Source organism: Microcaecilia unicolor, chromosome 3 (genome assembly GCF_901765095.1).
Source record: "Microcaecilia unicolor chromosome 3, aMicUni1.1, whole genome shotgun sequence".
Lineage (NCBI taxonomy): Eukaryota > Metazoa > Chordata > Amphibia > Gymnophiona > Siphonopidae > Microcaecilia > Microcaecilia unicolor.
Window position 1 is genome coordinate 181,110,235 of NC_044033.1, and position 26,928 is coordinate 181,137,162.

Below are 26,928 nucleotides of genomic sequence, written 5' to 3' on the forward strand. Positions count from 1 at the left end.
AAAATGAATCACAAATCCCTTCTTATCTAATGTAGATACACTAAGCATATTGCAAACTGCTTGGGGAATATACAAGACATCACTTACAGGAATTTCTTTAACTTCATTAGACACTTTGCATTTTAAGAATCCAATACCTTTTGCTTGGATCTTAGCAGTCCCTGCGTTTGCAGTTTTAAGAATACCTTCCTCTGGACACATTTCCTGAAAGAAATCTTTACAATTGGTTAAATGGCATGTGCTCCCTGAATCCAAAATCCAAGTACTTTCATTTGAATTATTATTTACCATAGTCAAAGATTTTTCTGCCATTAGAAAGCCCTTGTGTTTATCTTTGTCCTTCATACATTTCCTGGTTTGAAAATTCTTTAGTTCCATTGGCTTAGGTGAGCTAGAGGGGGTGTTTTGTGTTTCCTTACACCATTTAGATACATGTCCCTCCTTTCCACATGAGTAGCAAATCAGCTTGCCCTTGGGTGGAGTTTTCCCATAGCTCCGCCTTCCTCTGTTCTTTGCCAAGAAATTTGTTTCATTTCTCTCTGACTGACTTTGAGAACACATCTCCTCAGAATCATTTATTATGCATTCCTGCCTTAGTTTTGATGTTGTCTGTTCAAAAGATTGCCCTTCAATGGCCTCATTTACAGACCTAAAAACATCAAACTTCTTTGATAGTGAGGTAAAAAGAAATGCTCTTTTCAATGCATCACACATGGGAATTCCTGAAAGTTCTAACTTTTGAAATGAAGACATAAGATGCATAATGTGATCATTACATTTACTTTTATCCCTTAATTTGGTTTCATTTAACTCTGCCAACCAAATTGGTTGCTGCTTTGCATATGTAGTTGCATACATAGTTCTCAGTTTATATAAAATGTCCTTTGGTGTATCTTTTCCCTCCACTAATATGGCTTGTTTCTCTGAGAGAGCTTCCAAAAGCATGCACTTCACATAATAGTTTGCATTGTCCCATTCAGCCATATTTTCAGCTGTTCTGTCTTGGTCTAAGCATATATTTAATCCTTTTGCTCGAAGGAGACATATGAATCTTAGTTCCCACTGTTGATAATTAAACTCAGTTAATCTAGGCACCTTGAGAGAATAGAAAAATGGTGAATTTCTTCCCTCAGCCATTTTCTTAGCCTTCTGTCTGCTGTGTGGGGGGAGAGAGAGACAGACTGAATCTTTCCTTTAAAACTTAAGAGAAAAATGTGGCCTTTTTTTCTGCCTGGTAATATTTCTCTTCTTTTTCAATTCCTGGACCTGGGCCCATAACCCTTTTGTTGGATTATTTGTAGTAAATAATTAGCAGATCTTAGTACACACAGCTTCAGCTTTAGAAATGTTAATTTCTTTCTTCATCTCTCTCTCATTCACCCCAGAATAATTCACTGCTGAGTCACTTTAAAGTTGAAGTAACAAAACATCTGTTTACTCACAGTTTGTAGTTAGATTATAATCAGACAGGCTTATATATACATATTACTATACATTTGTATTATCAGCTCCTTCCATGTGCTTAGATGGTAATGGATGCTCACACCACCATAGATCCTCTCAGGTTAGGAGAGATCATGAGCTCCATGTGCTCCATGTGCTGCATGTGCTGCATCTAATCCCCCACAGGAAGTTGCATAGCTGTGTGACCTCTCTAAGTAATTCACATCAGAGGTCACAGAGTAATCACAGAGAAATAATAGGTGACAGTCAATGCATGTAAAATACAATACATTCCAACAGCTATGCCACTGGCCCCTGTTACAAAAAAATAAGTATATCTCTAAATATCTCCTAAGCTATAAACTTCGATATGCTGTTATAAAGGAGGAAAAAGCCTCAACAGACTCCTTAAATTTAGCTCTATGGCTATCTATTCATAGGAGTTCTATCTGTCATCACAGGCTTAAAAAAAACCTCCTCCTCCCTGTTATATATTGGGAAACCGGATATCTCGCCCCCTTCACACTTCCGGCTGGAGGCTTCATAGAACGTTGGTTTTGCCTTTTATATAGAGAGATATCGAAGTTTATAGCTTAGGAGATATTTAGAGATATACTAAGTGACTGATCCTAGGCAACGCTATATTTTGAGTAAGTAGGTAACAAAAAAATAAGTGCCTGAATATATGTAAACCGCTTTGAATGTAGTTGCAAAAAACCTCAGAAAGGCGGTATATAAAGTCCCATTTCCCTTTCCCTTTTACATCTGTTTGGCTTTCATCCTCACAGCAATGCTGTCCACGGTGCTTTTTTTTATTTTCACCCACCATTTGCATTGTCCACAAATTGAACCACTTTTTCTTCTTTTGCATTGACTCATCATAGAACACAGATGCTGTTTTGGAACTTTCTGTTTCTGCTTCACAAACAGACTGCCAAGTCTCTTCCTCTTTTCGGCGGATGGATTGGATTGTTGATCCAACAGCAAAAAACAGACATGCCAGAAGCGGCTTTTAATCATTGCCTCAAAAAAAAATACCTGCAAAATGGAATAAACATATTTAATCTGTTAACCAGTTTAAGACAAGAACTGTTTCCATCCGAATGATACGGAGGCATAGTGAGAATAGGAACTTACCCCAGGGAGCACAGAGACTTTTCACCGAATAATACAGTACAGTTTGCCTGAGGCATAAACAAGTACATAAGTACTGCCATACTGGGAAAGACCAAAGGTCCATCAGAAATAGTACAATACTCTACCATATGAAACATTGCTGCAAATGGCCATCAAGTATCCAGGGAGTGAGTTACAAGTTACATGTACCAATCGTAAGAGAAAGAAATGTGATATGTCTTAGTGACACAACAGGTGTGCTAGATAAGCTTCATTACGGTTAGCCCTCTTGGCTGCTCTAGGATGCTTGGGAGCTCTTACCAGAAGCAAACTGTACTGTATTATTTGCTGAAAAGTCTCTGTTAATCCCTGGGACAGGTCCCTTTTTCTCACTGTGCCTCAGTATCATTCAGATGGAAACAGTTGTTTATTCAATTTTTCAAGTACAGTAGTTTTTGGAGGCAATAAAGAAAAGGCATTTACAGTACTGTATGTATCCCTCTTGGCTGCTGTAGGATACTTGATGGCAGTTTCCAGAAGCAAACGACAAAAACGCGAAAGTGAAAGGTACATGTCCTCGAATACACGAACACAATACCGTGAATGGCAGTCGCTATTTGCATGTCCACAGATAAGCAAAATAGCAAATGCTGAACATTTGACTAACAAGAATGGATTGTACGTTAAATTCTGCAACATTCAGTCATAGTTACATTCACCTATCACCCCAAATATTCCAATATAACCTATTTACTTTATGATATAGACAGAGATCAAAGGATTTCGTAAATCTGTTCCAAGCCAGATCTTAGTCAGACTGGAACAAATGGCAGTGTAAATTCCAGTCACTCACCAGCACAGCTAATACTAATACTATAGCAAATAAAACTATATCAACTTGGTACTTCCACTCAGTAAATAAATGCAAGCATACAGTTACAGGTTGCATAATCCCAATTATTGAGGTTTAAATGACAAGAAAGACAGAAGCCCCCCCCCCCCCTCCTATTTTTCAGTCCTAGAAACTCCTGTTTATCAACACAAATTAGAAATAGTGAAGGCAACTACATTTCCCAGAAGGCTAGGAAGCTGACATCATTCAAAGGAAGAAAAATCTTAGTCCTGTAGCACATTCCGTTAACAAGCAGATTAATTGAAAAACACACATTACATACAAAGAACACTATTTGCAACTCGAATTACCATACACACACAAACAATCCACGCAGTTTGGAACCTTTGACAAAATGTTTTCAATAAACAGATTTAGTTTGAAAAAAAAATCCACACAGGTACAATATTCTAAATCAGTGCTTCTCAACCCAGTCCTTGAGGCACCCCTAGTCCCATCAGTTTTTCAGGATATCCAGGACACTGCACCAGTGATTTCATAGTAAGAATCCTGAAAGGTAACTTTAAAACAATACAGGAACGTAAGACCTTTGAAGTCAGAATGATTGAATATTTTGAAACCCAACAGACAGGACTTAACAAGGATCTGGGTTTTCTAGCCCATTATAAACCATAAAATTGTATATCTCTGTTTATCACCCTCCTCTCACCTATCCACACCCATCCTGTTAGAATATCAATGAAATGCTTTGATGTCCCCATGCATACCTCCTACACACCCCCACCCTCCCACCCTGTCAGACTGTCAAAGTAATGCTTGGATGTTTCACTTATATATACTATCTGCTACCACATTTGCTTATTTCCGATCTGACGAAGAAGGGCAACCTTCGAAAGCTAATCAAAAAATGTATTAAGTTATGTCCAATAAAAAAAAGTATCATCTTATTTTCTTTTCCATGTTTTATTTTGTTTGATTTCTATTGATAACCTTAAGAGTGGACTAACACAGCTACCACACCTCTCAGGATATCCACAATGAATATGCATGAGAGAGATCTGCACACACTACCTCCTTGGTATGTAAATCTACCTGATGCATATTCACTGTGGATGGGTTTAGGTGTGCCTCAAGGACCGTGTTGAGAAGCACTATGCTAAATTATAAGGTTCTGAAATGCAATCCTGTGTTACTACAGTAGAAATCAGGATTACTTTAGACAATAGAATTTTACAGTGTTCATAAACCAGATAGTTTCATGCCCTGCAGTTCATTAAATCAACTTTGATTTGTAAACTTTAAATGCAGTTTGCATTCTTTTTCCATGCACATTAAGCAGCAAAGCAAAACATTAGCAGGACAAAATTTATAACATTTCCCTTACCCATTCCTACTGTTTTTCTGTGCAGGGTGAAAGGCACATGGGTGTAAGGGTAGGCGATGCCATCAGCTGTCAGAACAGGATACTGTAAAGGGCACTGTAAAAGGGTGGGAAAACAGGCTTATCCTGTCTCAGTGCTGTCTGCAAGAATGACTAGAAACAGGGGAGGAGAATAGTGATACTTCTTGGGACTCTGAGCATGCCTGATATGGTGGAGCAGCAACAGGAGGGACAGGAGGTGGTGGCTGGAGAGGGAAAGTGGTAGGTCACCATTTCTTTGGATCTGAGGAAGAGGAGTGGTGGTATAGAGGAAGAATATCTGACAATTTACATTGAGTGCTCAAGGACATTGTCACTATCAGTGGAGTTTTAGTTCTGCAGCCTCTGCCCACAGATACCAGTAATCCATCTGATGGGGCAAGAATCCTCTAGTGTTCCCTTAAAGCGTGCAGTTTGGAATAATCAAAGGATCTTAACTGAGGCCACTGAGACTCAGGACAATGCATGGTAACCTATGGCCAAACTTTTTAAACTTGAGCTCTATACATTTCTTTTCGATAATAACTTAGGACCAGCGTGACCGGCACTAATGGTATCCTGTCTCTGAGTGGCCACCAGAGGGAGCTCTGGATCCATATTTCCATGGACAAAGGAATGACATTCCCTCTTTAGGAGCTGACAAACATGGGACATGTCAGGGAAGAAGGGGGGGTCATTGCCCTTTTAAGGAAAGTGGAGGAGAAGTAAGGAAAGCCCTGTCCTAATTGGGAGGAGGGAGAAGCAGGTGTCCCTATAAGTAGGGGATGGTGTTTATTTATTTATTTATTTTTACATTTTTATTTAAAACCATTTAAATTTTTACAAGCGATAAAACAACTTGCCGGAAATACAGAGAAAGTAATATATAAGAATTATTTCAATCAGGTAATTCTATTCTCTTCCTTAGACCACTAAATAGGGAGAATGAAACAAGACAAGGAGATCAATTAAACAGTAAACAGAAAAAAAAACCATGGTATTAACCTGATTATCCCCAGATATTACTCGTCTAATTCATTATTCCACATTGATCATCTGGTTGGCTTCTTCAAGGCCAATACGGTGTATAGTCAAATCATTTCATTGAAAACATACTTATTCTCCAATATTAGTTAGAAATAATACATCTGATTACATTCTTTCTCTTAACCAGAAGTTATTTAACAATATATATACTTAAGTCTCTAATTCAAATATCACTGATTCAAGTAATCCCAGTTTTCACAGGCTTCACTCCTTTTAAAGTAATAATTGAGGAAATATTTCTGAGGAAAACTTTAGGAGTCATACCCAGAACTCTGGGAAAAACAATCTCAATATTAATCATCTATAATAATATTCATTTTATTATTCAAAGTTTCTGGTCTATTATCATTTTCAAAATCATAACCACTTCTTGCTCGTGTAAAATCATTTGTTATATCAATTTTTCACTCTCAAAGGGTTCAGTTAAATTGTCCATGTAACTCTCTAATAAAATTATATCTGAAACAATATTATTTACTGCCACCGTTAGGTTCCGAAGCGCCTTCCAGATGGTATTCAATGTAACCTCCACGGGAGCCAAAAACTCCAAGTTGATTTCTCTTAGGTGTTTAGGAGTGGTTCCGCCGATTCGGGTTCTGCTGTAAATGTCCTCCGTTTCAGCATATGCCTCTAACTCACTCCTCCACTCCTTTGGACATGGTGGTTGAATAATTCGGGAGCGATGGAGTTGTTTTTTCCAGGTCCAAGAGCGTTGACGCTCCTTCGCCAGCACTAATCAAAGGACTCGCCAACCCTTTCATCTGTGGGCAGTTCGTCACGCAGCGGTCCCGCACTTGCTGCTCAGGGGACAAAACGCTGGCCATCGGCGGCTGACCGCCGGTTGTCCCCTTCCTCTCAATTAAGGTAACTGCAATTGCAGAGAGGAAATTTACTTAAAGAAGACGAAACTTCAGAGGGAAGCTGGGCCGTTGGGCATATGAACTTCAGGTCGCCATCTTATCACTCTCCCAGTTTGGGACACTCTTTGTCCTCAGAGGCCATTGAAACACAGAAGCCCCTCCACCACTACAAGGTGGTGTCCCTTCGGAGGGGTATTTATTTATTTATTCATTAGGATTTATTTACCACCTTTTTGAAGGAATGCACTCAAGGCAGTGTACAATATGAATAAATCAAACATAAGCAATAGACAATTACAGCAGAAAAATTATTCAAATAACAATACAGAGTATGGAATAGTATACTACTTACAATGTCAACACAATACACAATATAACATTTTAATAGACTGCGTAGTTTTGAGCCTCTAGACTGTTAAAAGCACGCCATAGGTTGAGGAGCGAGCAGAGGAGTGCTGCATGGAAGGAGTCCAGCTCAAGAATTCTGGGAAGTCATCCTGAATTTTAGGAGACGGGTAGAGGATTACTGCAGGTAGAAATGTACTGACTCTGAGCTCTTTCTTAGAGCAAAGACTTTCTGGTGCTTGGAAGGGCTGCTGGATGGGACCTTGTTACAATTTGGTGGCACTGGTCACTATTAACCAAAGGGCCTCACCACACCAGGCAAAAGTTTCCAAGTTTTCAGAGTTTTCCCTAGGGGGCTATCATATGGAATGGATGAAAATTGACCTATGATCTGGAATTAGGGGTGGGGTATTCTCAACCTGAAAAGAGAGTTCTCTCCACAGTTTGTTTTTCTCTACTCTGTTCCCTTTAACTGAGCTGAACAGACCATAATACCAAAATTAAACAGACCAGAAACACCTGAACTAGACTCACCAGAATTAACTAAACTGACCAGAAATACCAAACCTGAATTGTCCTGACCAGAGTTTTGCACTGTCTGTAGCCCACGCTTTTCAAAAGAGGAAAAAAAAGGAGAGAAGTTGATTCCTCATGTGGGACCACAGACATAAATATCACCACCAGGTTTATTGGCTCTGAAGACACAAATGAACAGTATACTCAGTGGTGTGCTGGAGCCGGCTCGCACCGGCTCGCAAGAGCCGGTTGTTAAATTTTGTACCGACTTGCGAGCCGGTTGTGCCCTAGTGCGAGTGCCCTAGTGCGAGCCAGCTCTCCTCCCTCCCGCCCGCCCGCCCGATCGATCGCCCACCCGATCCGGTCCCTCACGTCACCGATCTGACTCTTCTAATTCTTCAGGGCAGGCAGTCTTGTCTGTCCGCTACCAGCACTGACTCTCCCCTGCCGGTTCGTGCTTTAAAAATGGCCACTGAGACTTCCAGAGGCGGCCTCACAAGACTTCTGCTGAAGTCTCGGCCAGGGCCGGTCAAACCCGGTAAGCAGGGTAAGCACTGCAGGGGGGCGCCTGCCTTCAAGGGCGCCACTTTGCAAGCAAGCAAGCTCTGCTGAGGCTTTTGTTTTTCAGCATTTAATCTCTGCAGCTCATCTCAGTCTGGCTCCAAAGCGTCTCGTCCCCTCCCCCCTCCCAAGCAGAGAAATATCCTCCTTGTGTTTGTCAGAGGACGTCACTGCTCCAACTGAATCTGGCTCCGAAATAACTTGTGGGAGCTCAGCTAACCTCTGCCCCCTGCCCCCCCCTGGTGACAAGGGGCTTCAGGGCAAGAAGGAAAGCCTGAGGAGGCTCCAGCACAGGCACTCACTATGCCTGGCTGAGCTCAGGAGCTAAGCAGCAGCATAGTATTCTCTGCAGCCACCCAGAGAGGGCTCAGAGACAGCACAGCAGAGCCTGGACCCTTGTTTTGTCAGAGACTGCTGTTTAGTGCTGCACCTGACCCACCCTTTTCCACCCCCACCCCCACCCCCCACCCCCAACACAGCAACTCACAGGACAGGAGGGCTAGATGCCTGCTTTCAATTCCTAACCATCACCTATCTCTCATTCCCACTTCAGTAATTCCTGTTAGTCTGTCCAACTCAGATTGTAGAATATGTTAGTTTATGCTGATTAAGTCTGTCCTAGCTAGATCCTAAGCTGTGTTCGATGGGAAGGCTATTGTGCTGCATGCAGAGTCTAACTTCTTAGGATTTCAGGTTAATTTTTGAAGAATTTGAAGAGGGGCTATCTCTGTTCTACATGTGTGACTGCAAGGCCAAGTGTCTGAATAGGGATCTGTTTGTTAGATTCTGAAATTTTGATAACACATTGTTTTTCAGAGTTGGCAAGACTGTCTGTTCTCCTAATTCCTGGTCTGTGTGCTAAGTTATTTTTCTTCTATACTGGTGTAATATTTTCAATGATGCCATGGCTGGTAAAAGGGGTGTGTCTACTGTGGGGGCGGAGCCATAGTGATCCCGCCCCTGGATGGGTAGGGGTGCTGACTAATAGACTGCAGGAGGGCGCTAGAAACCCTAGGGCTGGCCCTGGTCTCGGCGGCCATTTTGAAGCACGAACCGGCAGGGGAGAGTCAGCGCTGGTAGCGGGCAGGCATGACTGCCTGCCCCGAAGAATTAGAAGGACAAGGAGTTGGTGAGGGACCGGATCTGGAGGGAGGGAGGAGAATTCGCTGAAGGGAGTTGGGAGTCGCTGGGAATAGGTGGATGGAGCCTGGAGGGGAGAGAAGGGTCGCTGGGTATGGGTGCATGCAGGGCAGGGGAGAGGAGGGTCACTGGGTATGGGTGCATGCAGGGCAGGGGAGAGGAGGGTCACTTCTGGACATAGGTGGATGGAGGGCAGGGGAGAGGAGGGGAGAGAGAAGAAATGCTGGACATGGATGGAGGGGAGGGAAGAGTGAGGAAGGAGATGAGATGAAGGGAAAGGAAGAGAGGAGAATAACTGCACATGGATGAAGAAAATAGGCAGAAGCTGAGGACCAGAAATGAAGAAGAAAGGAGGAAAGGAAAGAAATAAATGGAAAAGAAGCCCTGGAAACGGAGTTAAGAGGACAGATAGCAGCAGAATCGGATAATGGGCCAGCATGATCAGAAAAACAGTCACCAGACAACAAAGATAGAAAAAAAATCATTTTATTTTCATTATAGTGTTTGGAATATGTTCACTTTGAGAATCAGGTGCTCAACATTAAAAGTTTATATTTATTTACTTATTTATGGCATTTTATCGCACATTAAACATGAATTAGATTGGAACCTGGGATCACTTAATTTTTTTTTCCTGGAGGAATGCATTGCCACCCCCACCAGGCTCTCTCCCTGGCTATAGCCAGCTCTGCAACTTGGGGGGGGGGGGGGGCGCAGAGGGGGACGGGGGGCGCAGAGGGGGAACGGGGAGAGAGCCTGTTGTTAAACATTTACCAGCACACCACTGAGTATACTAAAACTGCCTGGGTAACATCTATATAAATAATTCCCACCTCCAAAGTTCTGAAGCTCACTCAGTGCCACTGAAGCCTGCCCCTGAAGCCCTGTAGTGTTCGTAGGGTCCCAGCACCACTCATAGCCCCGCCCCTCCCCACATAATTCGCAACTCCAACCTTCTGAAGCTCACTCTGTCCCACTGAAGCCCTGTAGTGTTTGTAACCTCATTCAGCACCACTCATACAGCCGCCCTCAGCCCCGCCCCTCGCACAATATGTCACTCTCTACGGATCCTACTACAGCCAATCACACTACCCCTCTCACTCCCGCTACAGCCAACCCGCATCTTCTCATACCTCCATCTTCTGATTGATTACGCTATCAGTGCCCCGCCCTCGGACAAATCCGTCTTTTATTCTGAACAAAAGCTGCCTGCCAGTGCGACAAGCCCTCAGCCCGCCTCACCCCACCGTGAGCCCTCCCGCCCTCGGAGCCCTCCTGAACAGAAGAAACAGCCGCCTGACTCATTACCTCGTGCTGAAATCCTCCTCGTGCTGAAATCCTGATCTGAACAAACAGCCGCTGAAATCCTACCTGCACCAATTGATCTGACAGGACTTGAACTGCAAAGAACCCGCCCGTCACTACAGCACAACAGCTGCAGACTGAAGAAAACCTGTCTCTCTTTCTCTCTCTGACACCCCCCCCCCCCCCCCCCCACACACACACACACATTGGACCTGTCTCTCACTGATACACCCACAGACACTGTGTATCTCTGTCTTCCACTCTCTGACACACACTCTGTCTGTTAAACAATCTGATTCTCTCTCTGTCTACCCCCCCCCAAACCAACCATTTCAGCTGTCTCTCACTCATACACACACAGACACTCTGTATCTCTGTCTTCAACTCTCTGACACACACTCAATCTGTCAAACACTCTGATTCTCTCTCTCTCTCACGCATACTACACCCCCCACCCCCACCCATTGGACCTGTCTTTCACTGATATACATACAGACACTGTGTATTTATGTCTCCCACTCTCTGACACACATTCAGTCTGTCAAACACTCTGATTCTCTCTCTCGCTCTCTCTCTCTGTCACACAGTATACACCCCCCCCCCCCCCCATTTGAGATGTCTTTCACTCATACACACAGAGACACTGTGTAACTCTGTCTTCAACTCTCTGACACACACACTCAGTCTGACAAACAGTCTGATTCTCTCTCTCTCTGTCTCACACATACTACACCGCCCCCCCAACATTGGAGCTGTCTCTCACTCATACACATGGACAATTGTATCTTGCATTTTTACGAGTTCAGAACTCTTCGTATGCAATTGTTAAGGTGATTGATGGTCCTGAACAAGGACAGCTTTTACTTCATTGCAACAAAGTTTACACTAAAAATATTGTTTATAAAGAAATCTTACAAATGAAACAAAAAGATTATATTAGGAATAAATCTTTTTGAAAATGTGTATACTGTATATCTTTTAAAAAATCATATACATAAAATTCACTAACCAACAGAGAGAAACAAAAGAATACAAGTACATAAAACAATATAGAACTCATTCTGCGGCATGATAGCACTTATAATACACCACTAAAAATTATTGATTACCATCAGAGCACATTTCTCCTAACACTTCCCTTAAAAACATTAATGGAAGAAGGTGATTACCTTGCTAGCACCCGTTTCATTTCAATGAGAAACGAGCTTTTTGTACAAGTACATAAGTATTGCCATACTGGGAAAGACCAAAGGTCCATCAAGCCCAGCATCCTGTTTCCAACAGTGGCCAATCCAGGTCACAAATACCCGGCAAGATCCCAAAAAAGTACAAAACATTTTATACTGCTTATCCCAGAAATAGTGGATTTTCCCCAAGTCCATTTAATAATGGTCTGTGGACTTTTCCTTTAGGAAGCCGGCCAAACCTTTTTTTAAACTCCGCTAAGCTAACCGCCTTTACCACATTCTCCAGCAATGAATTCAAGAGTTTAATTACACGTTGAGTGAAGAAACATTTTCTCCGATTGGTTTTAAATTTACTACATTGTAGCTTCATCACATGCCCCCTAGTCCTAGTATTTTTGGAATGTCAGGACCCCCAATTTATAGAGTTTTACTTCTGCAAATTACCTCATACAAAGCATTAGCCTAACATATCCAGAAAAGGTTAGTAAGTTAAGTCACATGGGTATGCTACAGAAACAAAGCTCCTGCACAGCTCACATCTACTAATGAAAAAAAAATCATCACCTTATTAAGTTTATAGTACCATAATGAATTATTCCCTGATCTATTAAAGCCCTGAGATATTTAAACAAGCATAAATTCTGACATTATCATAATCAACATTAACATTAGCATAACATCTATCAATATTTAAAAACTTCTGAGTTAAACAGGCAGGATTACTGCAAACTGAAAATCCTAGCTCCTTTCCCAGTTCCTTATACAGTGCAATCCGCTTAAGTGCAAGGGTCTGGGACCAAAGAAATACATGCAGTTAACCGGAGCGTGCACTTAACCGTGTTGACCCAAAGAAGCTTGGCATCTGATAAACATATGTACAGTACTGTTTATTATACGTACAGTATACAGTCTCCGTTAACTGACATTAGGCTTACTTGAAGTAATCAGTCATAGTCCTCTGTACACTATTGTGTCTGTGAGTTCCATAGACTACGTCTGCCAGACAGTAAAAACTGTCATAGCACTGACATCCAGTGGCCTCCACATAGGCCCGCACAGTGTTGAGACTCTCCAGCGCTCTTGCAAAAGTGACAGGAGGTTGTTGAATGGCCTCGCTGCTCATTTCATCATCTGTTTCATCAGCAGCAGTTGCCTGCGTGTAGGCGCATATCTCGACATCAATGCTGTCATCAGCTGTTTGTAGATCGTAATCAACAGCTACATAGTGATGAAACTCCTCTTCAGTAACACCGGCTGGGATATCAATAGCCTTTTCATCTGATGCGTTTGCAACAGCTGCATCTGTTTCGTCCCTCTCCACATCCTTAACAAAGCTTGCCCGCTTGTAGCAGTTCACAATGATTGCCTGTGTAACATGATTCCAGGCTTCTTTCTGCATATGTAGGGAATCCAACAGTGATAGATTACGAGCCAGTTCAACTGCACGTTTATCCTTGTCAGTCTGGTCATCCATAACGCTCATCAGAAGACGTAGCACAAGAGCCCGATATGTTGTTTGAAATTGGCTATTATGCCCTGATCCATAGGTTGGATCAGAGAGGTAGTGTTTGGTGGCAAGAAGACCACCTTGACGTTAGACAGCCTGACATCATCACTGTGGGCAGCACAATTATCACAAAGCAACAAAATCTGATGCTTTTGTGCCCGCATTCTAGTGTCTAACTTCTTTAGCCACTGCTTCCAAATTTTCCCAGTCATCCATGAATTTGCATTAGCTTCGTATGACACAGGAAGTCGCTTAACATTCTTGAAGTGACGGGGCTGTTTGCTCTTTCCAATGACGAGTGGTTCCAACGTCTTACTCCCATCCATATTGCAGCAAAGGAGGATCGTCAGTCGGTCCTTCGACGTTTTACTTCCTGTAGTTTCGGCTTGTTTGAATGCAAGTGTTCCATCAGGAATCGCTCGCCAGTAGAGACCATTTTTGTCACCATTGAAAATGTCACAAGGTGCAAACTCGTTCAAGACTCGAGAAAACCACCAAAGAACAGCATCTTCTACATCCTCAGCTTTTCCCGCCCATTTACGTTTTCTGTGTGGATTTGTATTGTTTTGCCAGTCTTCCAGAAGTTGATCTTTCTGCTTCAAGATACGAGAAATTTGACTGGGATTTACACCATATTCTTTAGCAATAGATGCTTGACTTTGTTTGTTTTCTAATTTTTAAAGAACTTCTATTCGTTCAGCCAGTGTTAAAGTCTTCCAGTTGCACGACGACGACTCCAGTGTACATACACTCTAACAACTTTCTTTCGCTTATTCTGCCTGTGGCAGTTAACCAATGAGATTTCAAATTTATTGCCCCTTTGTCACATGCCAATCTGCTATTCCATGCGTGCGCTTATGCGGAGTCTTTCCTACAAAGGAGCGGTCTTAAACCATGCAAATAAGCGAATCTTGCATTTATCAGTGTGCGCTAAACCAAAGTTTGTCCCCATAGAAATTGATGGCGCCAAAAATGGGACCGAAGTACAGCATGCAGTTAAACAGAGCATGCGCTTTTTACGACATGCACTTAAATGGAGTGCACTGTACCTCCTTTTTCACACAGTACAAAGCAGGTTATGGTTACTAGCCTCCTCTCCTACTTAATTATGCTTACAGCTTCATGTACAGTCTATTTCTCCAAAAAACCCAAAAGGCTTTTTTTTTTAAATGCTGGGTCTGTCATGGGTGTGGGGGGGGGGGGGTAAGAGGGGGCACTGGCTCCCTCCCCCCTAGATTTCTTAGCCACTGGCTGCTGCCTGCTATTGTGTCACCCTTCCTATTACTACTAGTTCCATAGAAAACTCTGTTGGATAATGCAAAACAAATTATTCCCCCCCCCCCCCCCCCCCCCCACATACACACACTTGGTGAAATTCCTCCTTACACTACTCTTGGGGCCTGTGGGTCCACACTTCAGCCAGCTAACAGCCACTACTCTCTCCCAGCCTGAGGCCCCGATGCACAGAAGCAAACGAGGGCACTAGAGGCCATTAGCACTGGAGTAGCTCCGGCATTTACTAGTGCACAATGCTCAGAGGCTTGGAGCGTGGGAAACAAGCTTGCTGAGAAGAACAGCGCAAATAGCATGCTAATGTAAACAAAAGGATGTAGATGAGATCATTTCCTATTCCATCTTATGCTCAGAGAACAGCGCAGTGAACATGGGCATCTTTACCACTGAAAACCCTATGCCAGCTTGGAGTTGGCATTAGGGTTTCTGAAGAAGCGGAGAAGCATTTTTTGGCTGATCTTCTCAGGAGCATGCAGATTTTCAGAGGGCAGAACTCTTTATCCTGCTAATGACCTGCACCTTCCAACCCCGGTCCATCTGTAAGACAGAGATACACACTTTTGTGCTGGGGGGAGGGGGTGGACAGTGGAAGGAAAAGAAGAAAAAAACCTTTCAAATGCGGTATAGATTTTTAGGCTCACTCTCCATTTAGCTCGAGTCAATCAATTATAATTGAGGCTGCGGTTATGCAGCGAGCATGAAAGCGATTTTAGATTAGTCCCTGCAAAAGAAACCATGAGATAACTCTGCAGAGCTTAAAAGCCATGGCCCCAGTTTGTGCTGCTTGAATTTATCCTGGGAGTTCTTTCTGTCCCCCTCTCCCAGTGGATATAGGCACTATCATTTGCCTGCTTTTTAGTGAGGAAACCAGGTGGGGATTTCCACCTCCACGTTTTAAAAGAAGTCTTTTGGCTCATATGCTTCCTCTCCTCCCTGGGGATCTGACCACATCTGCCAATCACAATATTGGCCCTAATGTTAGCTTTAAAGAATCATTTACCCTTCTGCTAAGTGCTTACTGGTTAGAACCACTCAATCCTTAAACAAAGTCCTTCCAATTTTATAGATATTTTAACTAGACATTCATGCAGACCCCATTTGTCATCCCACCATATGGAAGTTTAGAAGATAGTGCTGTTTCAATGGGGAGGAGAGATCTTGAAAGTAAAAATATGCCTGGTAGGGCAGCATACTAATTCCAGGTTTCTGAACCAACAGTTGGGTAGCAGCTGTAGAGCTTCTCTGTTCATGAGGCTTGGTTTCTGTGCGAATAGAAGTGCTGTTGGAGTGTGTGCACCCACTACAATAGTCATTGGCTTCTATAGGATCCACTCTGGGGGTCCTTGAGCACCCCAGTATTGAGGGTGTGCTCAAGAACTCCTGTAGCATGTCCAAGACAAGATGGGACCACTGCTTTTGATGGGCTGTAGGCAAACATACAAATTGCACATTCAGCCCCCCCCCCCCCCCCCCATAACTTTAATACATTTTAAAACTCTAAGAACATGTGAACATAAATATGGTAGTCTCTACTCCTCCTCCTGACAGAATCAGACTACCCCCCCCCCCCCCCGTCATGCCCTCTTGGAATGATCACATACATCAACCCTTTGTCCTTTCCCCACCAACTAATCCTCAAATGCTGATCCATATTCAAGGCCTAATTAATTATCATCACCTTTTCCTTTTTCTCTATCCAAAAGAAAAAAATTCCAATTAAGGTGGATCATAGAAAACATATTTTTTTTATCATGATAGGAAATTCAACAGCAGCAGGGAATCAGGGAAAAAAAGGACACTCCTGTAGGTATAACATGAGATTTATACTGCAGAAAGGGCACGTCAGACCTCTTGGGAGCCCCTTAAGAACTCTGGAGGAGCCAGTCATTCTACTCAATAAACCAGCTGAAGGTACTGTTTTACTAGTTTCTTTTTTTTGTGTGTAAAAATGGTGCAACTAAATCTAAGCCTCTGTCTAGTATTCTCAGAGCCACGGGCCCCATGGACAGACATGTAATAACTGGGGAGTCTCTACTCCTATATGTACATCGGACTCAAGCCCCTTCCTAAATTCCGGAAGGTTTGCTGTTGTCTGGAGTTGGGAACCTTCAAGAGATTGTAAATATTCAAGGAACAACTGTGGCAATTCCAATGGTGGTTAGATATTCTGATATTTCTCAGATTGAACATGAATCTGTTAATGATGTTTCTTTAGCTGATATATGTGGCACGTAGTTACCAGGCCTGAATCTTGGCTACGGTCCTCTATTCCACAGTTATGTGACTTTTCTTAACAAATGGTGACTAAGTTGACAGATATAGATTCTAAGATTCAAATAATGAGAAGAAACCAGGCTCATATTGTTTCTCGGATAAAGATTTTGCAGAGTGCTAGTACTTCAGTGATAAAAGATAGTCTTTTTTTATGCATAGATATTTATGTCTTTTTGAACTGTTATTATGTGAGCCATTACCGCTTGATCAATGGATGGCATTAAGGGCTCAGGCTGGTTTTGGGCATACGCTGGTTTCAGATTTACTGCAGGTCCTTTTCCCATCCCATTTTTTTTTAAAGAAGCCCTTTTTTGCAAAAGCGTTAAAAACCGGCCCGGCACGCGTCCAGTACATGTGCCTACACTACCACAGGCCACTTTTTACCTCGGCTTAGTAAAAGGGCCCCTTAGTGAGCACTAAATGCTAGAGAAGCCCATAGAAATATATGGGCATCTCTAACATTTAGTGCATGCTTATTTTTAGTGTGTGCTAAAAACGCTAGTGCACCTTTGTAAAAGGGAAATGGGACTTTATATATGGCCTTTCTGAGGTTTTTGCATCTACATTCAAAGCGGTTTACATATATTCAGGTACTTATTTTGTACCAGGGGCAATGGAGGGTTAAGTGACTTGCCAGAGTCACAAGGAGCTGCAGTGGGAATTGAACTCAGTTCCCTAGGATCAAAGTCCACTGCACTAACCACTAGGCTACTCCTCCACTAGCAACAATCCATGTAGAAGCCTGCCCTTGCAGATCAGTAATTCTGTGAGTCTGACGTGATTTAACTGGTCAGAAGCCAATTCTGGCTGGTTAAATTGCTTTGAATATTGACAATGTATTACCAAAGGGGCTTCTTTTCTTTTTCTTTGCAGACTAGATCTGTGTTCATTCATTTTAATTTTTAGTGGTCTAATGGATTTAGAGGTTGCAATTGCAGGTGCCGTTATGTTTGAATCTTAATATTGAATGGAAGATCTTTTCAAAAATATGATTCTTTATCCTGCAAGGTTTTTTTGAATATTGCAGTGTTATGAACATGTGATCAAAAGTTTGGATGATAATTGATCTATTCTGACATGGCATTTGAAACATGGGCACAATTTTGAGAAGATGGCAGGTGAAACACAGTAGTGAAATCGAGTATAGTAAGTTACAATTGATGAGCCGTATGCCTTGAAATTTAATTTTTACACAATAACAGAAGGATGTAGAGTACATATTGTATTTTGTTTTTATAGAGTGATGTTACACCCAAGATTAAAAAGGATGATTTGCAAGAGCTGCAGTCATAGTGAGATAAAATTACATTAGAACGAACAGCCCCTGAGGACACTATAAAGTGAAATGGATGGCTTGTATCAGGCTCAGATAAACGGATACAGTCTGAAAGTGTCTTGGGGGATCTGATGTCTTTTCTTCTTAATAACAACAATGGTAATATGTTTTTGTGAACACCGATTTCTTGATCATATCACAGTTTGTCTTAAAAACAGTTTGATATATCAAGAAACAACTTGTATATTTTTGATGATTCATACAATTCACAGAGCACTCCTTGCTCCTTGAAGAAGCATGAACTTGAATGTGTCAAAATATACCAGGAAGATGAAGCAGCCTACAAGTACCCATCTTTATATAGTGAAAGTATTAGGCATCTTGTCAGTGTTTATATGGTTTTGGAGGGGAAATAATGTCAAGGATGGATCAAAAATTTGTGGGCCCCTTGGATAACTAGCACATTGGGCCCCCCCTCTCCCTTCCCGGCCGCATCTGCCAAGTACATAGTTTTACACTCCATCTCACAAGGAGTATACTATACATGCAACTGTGCAAGTGTTTTAAATTTATACAAGTACGTGTATAAATCAAGTCGTGTTTTAAAGTTAAATATGTGTAGAACATCAAGGATCTAGCCCACTGGCTGTTGCACATGTAATTAATAATTGCCGTCTAACATCATCACCCATCCCTGCTGCAACTGCTGGCATTAACTTTCCTTCATCCTCGCCTTTCCTGATCTGTTGCCAACCAGGGGCCTTGGACGCAAACCACCGACAGGCACAAATCCAAAAGACGATTTTGGTTTCACATTTTTTAACAATTCCGATTCTTTATCTTTTTTTTTGTTTGTTTTTGAAGTTTTGCTTAGTAGTGCCAATTAAAGGCACCAACAAAATGTCAAGGACAAATGATCTAAGCAGAAGTAGGTTGCATAAAGTATGAAACGTAGTCTATGTAGATATTGGTAGATGGAAGAAAAGAAAATATTTTGCTTACTGTTAGTGTTAAAGCGTAATGACACAAATATTAATAAATGATAAACAACAGGGTTTCAGCAGGTTTTATAATTAGACTTATCACATTCATGAAAAAAAAACACAACCACCGAACTGTACACAAAGCCTGCCTTGATAATGACAACAGTCCCCCAGATCGTTGGGCCCCTGGGTCTGTGCCCAGTAGGCCCATGTAGGGATCCATCCCTAAGTACATAAGTATTGCCATACTGGGACAGACTGAAGGTTCATCAAGCCCAGCATCCTGTTTCCAGCAATGGCCAATCCAGGTTACAAGTACCTGGCAAGATCCCAAAACAGTGCAATACATTTTAAGCTGCTTATCCTAGAAATAAGCAGTGGATTTAATAATGGCTTATGAAGTTTTCTTTTAGGAAGCTATCCAAACCTTTTTAAAACCCCGCTAAGCTAACTGCTTTTACAACATTCTCTGGCAACAAATTCCAGAGTTTAATTACACAATGAGAGAAGAAATATTTTCTCTGATTCGTTTTAAATTTACTAATTTGTAGCTGAATAAAGAGTGTACTTTAAGCAAGCAGGAGAGGCTGCTTGAAGGCTGAGTGGGTTGAGAGACAAACTGACCACTGTAGCATTGTTTGGATTATGCTAGGACAGTCTGGGATGAAGTCAGGTGTTATGCAGGCACCGGTGATATGCAGTGCCAGTATAGTTTACTGGGTAAGTTAGAACACACAAAAAGCAGTATATTGGTCATACCCGCATAACTTCTGGTCACCGTCAATGACATGGATATTTAGTACAAGTGTCCAAATATGGCCAGGCATTGAATACCCAGCTCTAATTTAGCTGGCAGCAATCAGTGCTTACAGAAATGCCACGTGCTGCAAGGTGAATATTGGCCCAAAAGATATTTTATTTGCATTTTGCCTTCCTTAGGCTTACTTTAGCCCAGTGTTTCCCAAGTTGGTCATAGAGTACCCCTTTGCCAGTCAGGTTTTCAGGATATCCACAGTGACTGACTTGGGAAACGACTCTAGCCTATAATAATAATATAATAAACATTTTCTTAGTGTTCATACCAGACAAGTACAGGACATGTGAGTTGTACCCATCAGCCAGCAGATGTGGAGGCAGAGATTCTAGAATTCTGGGCTCTACCCTATAAGGGCAATATGCAGCAGCAGGTGTTCAGTATTTCTCTGTCACCAGAAGATGGTGGTGGGCCAACTGTGTGGCTCCTGGACTCATTTTGGAAGGACACTCCTAAGCCAGTTTAGTGAACTTGTATCTAGTCAAGAAAAGGAGAGGTTTCATTCTTCTTTTGCTTCACAAAGCTTTCATGCTAAAGAGGTCTCAACAAGAGCAAGTTGAAGATCCAATTCCATTATTTTCTAAGGATCATGGTGACCATTTGGCTCCTAAACAGAGATGTTCACAAGCCCTTGATAACTGGGACTCTAGCCCATTTATGTCTCTTGATCTTTCGGAGCATGCATATTTTATAGCAACTAGATCTGGCTCAGTAAGAGACCAATTGGAAGAAGAGGAGATTCTAGATAAAATAGGAGATGACCCCTCAGTTAAATTTCTTTTTTGCCGAGATGCTTTGATGTCAGTAACTATCTCCACGGCTCAAGTCAGAATGCTTGCATCTCAGGAAATCCTATTGTTTTGTGTGCTAGAATTCTCCCAAAGCTTTTCCAATCCATCAAGCTGTTCAAACTCTCATTTCTTATGAGTAGGATGTTTCTCCTCTTCAAAGTTGGAAGAGCTATGGCAAAGATCTCTCCATTACTTCCAGAAGAAAAAGAGAAGTTTAAACAACCTAAAGTAAATGCTTTGGTAACAGCAGTTAGCAAGAAGACTACTATCCCAGTAGAGTTACATACAGCTCAAAGATTTGCAAGATTGCAAATTAGAGACCATTCTTAAGTAGTGATTTGATGTCTCAGCTTTAAGTCTTCAAGCAGCTTACATTTTGAGAACCTGTCTTCTCTATTTCCAGAAGACTGCAATTATTTCCATGGAGAAACCAGTTTAGATTAGAATAAGCTGTAGCCTATGTGATAGATATGCTTTATGAATTAGTAAGAGCTTCTGTAAAAGGTATGGTCATGGTGGCATGTCCTAGGAGGTTACTGTAGCTATGCAAATCGGTCTATGGATAATGCTTCTAAAACACAACTCAGCAGACTTCCTTTTAGATCCTCTTCGGTAAAGTCTTGGAGAAGTTAGTTAAGGGTTTAGAACAGGGGTGGGCAATTTCAGTCCTCAACAGCTGCAACCCAGTCAGGTTTTCAAGATTTCCCAAATGAATATGCATGAGATCTGTTTTGCAAGCACTGCCTCTATTGCATACAAATAGATCTCATGCATATTCATTGAGGAAATCCTGAAAACCTGACCGAGTTGTGGTCATCAAGGACCAAAGTTGCCCACCCTGGGTGTAGAAGATACCAAGACTCAAAGGCTGCCAGAAGATAAACCCAAATCTTCCTTCAGTCAGACTTCTTCTAGGCCCAGATTTAGGGATGTGAAGAAGTATCATCTAGAAAATCAAGTTCTTACCACAGCACAAGACTTCAAGGCCTTATCCTAGCCATTCCCAACCCAGTCCTAAGGGCACACCTAGTCCCATCAGATTTTCAGGATATCCACAATGAATATTTATGAGTTAGATTTGCATGTCAATGAGGCAGTGCATACAAATCTATCTCATGCATATTTATTGTGGATATCCCGAAAATGCTATGGGACTAGGTGTGCCCCACAGACTGGGATGGGAATGGCTGCCCTATCCCCTTCTTTCAAGTGGACAGAAAAGGAAACTCCCAAGAGTCAAGGCCTCTGGAGCTGCAAGATCTGTCCAATGAAGCCATTTGGGTCCATTCCTCCCAGAAATAGATATGTGATCAGCTTTCTTTGTTTCTGGAAGAGTGGATCACTGGACCTTAATTACTTCTGATTAGTTAGTCTTAGACGTGATTCAGAATGGCTACAGTTGGAATTTTCCTGGCCTCTTTCAGGTGCTTTTCTTTTTTCACCTTGTCGAGCTCCTGCCAAAGTGTCAGCTGTACAGCTTACCCTTCAGAATCTTCTCAACCTATCAGCCTTAGTACTGGCTCCTCAAAATGAGAAGGACACAGGCTTTCGGAATACCAGACACGTAAGGTTTGCCAACTACCCTTTTTTCCTTTTGTTTCTATCCCTTCTATATGATGTTTTTATTTCCCCTCCACCAGTTCCTTTTCTCCACCTGTTCATCCTTGTCCCTCTAAGTGAGAGTGAATGCACTTTCCTATCAAAAAAGTAGAGTTCTTTTTTTCCTTTTCTTATATGTTTTTGTAGTATTACACCGCTTTGTCCCACTTGGTCAATTTAAGCGGTATAGAAAGCACTAATAAACTTAATAGTTTATACTCTTACAGCTTGTATCTTGAGCAGCCTTTTTTTTTTAAGATGCAAGGGTTATTTATTGGAAGTTATAACTATGCTACTTCAAGCCAGCAAGAGATCTATATCTACTACGTATTCGAGAATATTTAAATTGTTCAAATCCTGGTGTGTGGATAGGGTTATATCTGCAATTATAGTGTTGAATGCCCAGATTTTACCTTTTGTTTACCTACCTGAGCACACAGTTATGGAATGAATTGCCGCGCAACATAAAAACGATTTACAAACTAACGAACTTCCGCAAACTACTGAAGACCCATCTCTTTAACAAGGCATACCACAAAGATCAACCAATGTGAATATATACAACTCCTCCACTTATACTCAGAACTGTCTTATAATAGTTGCTTGTTATACTACTATCATGTTTTATCATTATCATGTTACCCAAGATCCTTCTGTAACACTAAATGTCTATTTTCTAATATATTTCCACCATTCATGATGTATTGTAAGCCACATTGAGCCTGCAAAGAGGTGGGAAAATGTGGGATACAAATGCAATAAATAGATAGTCTGCACAGAAGTTTGGCCTTAGGGTCCTTGAAAGTGCAAATGACAGCTTTGTTTTGTTTCAGAGGTCCAGATGCAGTACGTTTTCTTAAAGGTGTAGCTTATATTTGACCTCCTTTCTGAAATCCTTATCCTGAGTGGAACTTAAATCTAGTCTTCAGAACTGTGGGATTTCCTCCCTTTGAGCCCATTAAGCACACTGCTTTGAAGAACCTCAATCTTAAGACAGTATTTTTGTTTGCAGATTCCTCTGCTTTTCCTGTTGGATTCTTCATTTCACAGAGCCAAGAGTTTCTATTCAGTTCCTTCCTTTTACCTAAGGTGGTATCTTTTTTCCATTTGAATGAAGCTCTTGTTCTTCCCTCATTCTATAAAGAGGATATGAGGAAGAGTTAAGATCCTTTGTATTCTAGATGTTTGTTGAGTTCTCCTCAGATACCTAGAGGTTACTAATTGGGTTTAGAAAGTCTGATATACTCTTTATTCTTTTCTGGATTACCAGAAAAGGCAAAGCAACTTCCAAGCCTACAATAGCCTGTTGGCTCAAGGACCTACTTCCTCTGCTTATCTCCTTAAGAGAAAGCAACTGCTACAGACTTAAGAGTTCATTCTACTAGAGGTATATATTCTTTTTTGGGCAGAGTCACATTTCAGTGGCTCCCGTAGATGTTTGTAAAGCTGCAACTTGGTCATCTCTTCAAACTATTTCAAAGCATTATAGACTTGATGATTTAGTAGCGAGAGCTGAAGCCTCGTTGGGTCCTAGCTTCTTAGGGGAGCATCTGCAGATTCCCACCCTTCTCCATGATTGCTTTGCTTCATCCTACATGTCCTGGACAGATCAGTATGGACGCTAAGAAATGAAAAATTATTTTGACCTCTTAGTTTTCTTTCCTTTAGTCCTACAAGACCAGTCTGAGAATCGACCCATTTCTGTGTTACTTTGATGTTGAAATTATTTGTGTTTTGGAAAAGTTCTTTGAGAGATAAGACTTTTTCTCATGTATATGAAGATTGTTATGCCTTTTTCTAGGTATTTTATACAGCTTTAATGAACCTATATGGGAACTTCTACACTGCTTTGAACACCTGATGTTGCATGGTAGACTGATCAGGTGGAACTAAAGGAAAGATAATTAACAGGCAAGAATAATTTTTCATGTCATTTTAAGACATAAAAATTGAAATATCCAATAACAATTCTAATATGCAAATGAATACAATTCATAAAAATATACATTTTGAAATAAAATAGAAATATACAAAAATGTATTTTTAAAATAAGTTGTAATCTGTCCAAGTATTGAGCAATAGTAGACATGTGGTGACTTTTCCCCAGTATCAATACTTTTCAGATGCAGAGTCATGGAATCGGAGGTAGGGTATTATTATGGATTAAGAACTGGTTGAAAGATAGGAAGCAGAGAGTAGGATTGCGTGGCCAGTATTCTCAGTGGAGGAGGGTAGTTAGTGGGGTCCCGCAGGGGTCTGTGCTGGGTCCGTTGCTTTTTAATGTATTTATAAATGACCTAGAGATGGGAATAACTAGTGAGGTAATTAAATTCGCCGATGACACAAAATTATTCAGGGTCATCAAGTCGCAGGAGGAATGTGAACGATTACAGGAGGACCTTGCGAGACTGGGAGAATGGGCGTGCAAGTGGCAGATGAAGTTCAATGTTGACAAGTGCAAAGTGATGCATGTGGGTAAGAGGAACCCGAATTATAGCTACGTCTTGCAAGGTTCCGCGTTAGGAGTTACGGATCAAGAAAGGGATCTGGGTGTCGTCGTCGATGATACGCTGAAACCTTCTGCTCAGTGTGCTGCTGCGGCTAGGAAAGCGAATAGAATGTTGGGTGTTATTAGGAAGGGTATGGAGTCCAGGTGTGCGGATGTTATAATGCCGTTGTATCGCTCCATGGTGCGACCGCACCTGGAGTATTGTGTTCAGTACTGGTCTCCGTATCTCAAAAAAGATATAGTAGAATTGGAAAAGGTACAGCGAAGGGCGACGAAAATGATAGTGGGGATGGGACGACTTTCCTATGAAGAGAGGGTGAGAAGGCTAGGGCTTTTCAGCTTGGAGAAGAGACGGCTGAGGGGAGATATGATAGAAGTGTATAAAATAATGAGTGGAATGGATCGGGTGGATGTGAAGCGACTGTTCACGCTATCCAAAAATACTAGGACTAGAGGGCATGAGTTGAAGCTACAGTGTGGTAAATTTAAAACGAATCGGAGAAAATTTTTCTTCACCCAACGTGTAATTAGACTCTGGAATTCGTTGCCGGAGAACGTGGTACGGGCGGTTAGCTTGACGGAGTTTAAAAAGGGGTTAGATAGATTCCTAAAGGACAAGTCCATAGACCGCTATTAAATGGACTTGGAAAAATTCCGCATTTTTAGGTATAACTTGTCTGGAATGTTTTTACGTTTGGGGAGCGTGCCAGGTGCCCTTGACCTGGATTGGCCACTGTCGGTGACAGGATGCTGGGCTAGATGGACCTTTGGTCTTTCCCAGTATGGCACTACTTATGTACTTATGTACTTATGGTCTTCTCTCTTTTATGATGTATAGTAGCAGCTGTTTGAGCTAAGAAAGCTATAGGGAGTGGAGGTGAAGCAGGATAGATAAACCTGAGCCCTAAAATTATAAGCAGAAAGGAAACGGTAATTTTTGTATTGCAGACGTGAGCTGTGCTCCTTTGGAGTGAAAGTCTGTATTATCGAGCCTGGTTCTTTCAAAACCCTTTTAGTAGAACCCAAATACTTTGAGAAGAGTATCCAGCAGATCTGGAGCCGCTTGCCTGCAGAGACCAAGGAAAGCTATGGACAGAACTTCTACAACACATGTGAGTTTTCTGCTTCCTTTCTAAAGGATAGAGGAAATTTTGATCACTAATAAATCTGGGGAGAGAATCTATTATGGTATTAGTGTCATTTATAGGGCTGTTGAGCCAAGAGGAAGTGGTGGAACTTTCAAGCTATCTTAACGACTTTCAGGAGGGGTGTAAAGCTGGTCTCCAACTAAAAACGTTGCTTGCAGCTGGTGACATTATTCTACTTCTGCATTATTATACAGTTACCAGGAAGCTGGATGGATTCATGAAGACCGGCAGCTCCAAAATGACTCTTGTGACTGACTGCATGGAGCATGCTCTGACAGCAGTGCACCCTCACACGCGCTACTCTGCTGGCTGGGATGCTAAACTCTTCTACCTTCCACTCTCCTACTTACCAACAGCACTAGGAGACTTCTTGATAAGGCTCATGCAAGGAACCAGCAGGATGAGATAGGATCCATGATAAATGTGACCCTGTTGAGTATATCATGTTGCATATAACAGAAAGAAAAATGTAATCAGCTTGATCATTCAAGTAAAAGTAATTATGCCTTATTCAATAAAAAAGTGTTTTGTTAACACCAAATAAACAAACCTTTTTTTTAACAGTCTATTCCATTGCTTATTATGGGGGATTATTTATTAACCAAGAGGTAACTGAACACAGCCAAGTCCCACGGAGTAGTAGCAGCAGCAGCAAACCAAACAGAGGAAAAGGAAGAAGGCTTGTGAGATGATGGGATAGACAATCAAACTTTATTATTGCTGCAATGCATAAGACTTGACACGGTACTGCGTTTCGGCACTGAAGTGCCTGCTTCAGGAGTCTACAACACAAAGATATATGTATATAATAAGAAAGGACAATGTTGATATGACTATATTTAACAACAATAAAAAGCTAATTCAAAATATATATGAAAAACATTTAGGGCCCTGTTTACTAAGCCGCACTGTAGGTGCACTAACTTTATAGCGCACACTAAAACTTAGTGCTCATTAATGCT

General features: G+C 41.7%; 1 protein-coding gene across 1 annotated transcript in view; it reads left to right on the forward strand.

The window, feature by feature from the left end:
• Positions 1-26,028, forward strand: part of LOC115465869 (retinol dehydrogenase 16-like) — a 261,639-nt gene extending 235,611 nt beyond the window's left edge. Inside the window, exon 4 of the mRNA XM_030196670.1 lies at positions 25,767-26,028. Coding sequence (XP_030052530.1) covers positions 25,767-25,980 — 214 coding nt within the window. The 3' untranslated portion in view covers positions 25,981-26,028. The remainder of the gene's footprint in view (positions 1-25,766) is intronic.
• The last annotated feature ends 900 nt before the right edge of the window (positions 26,029-26,928 follow it).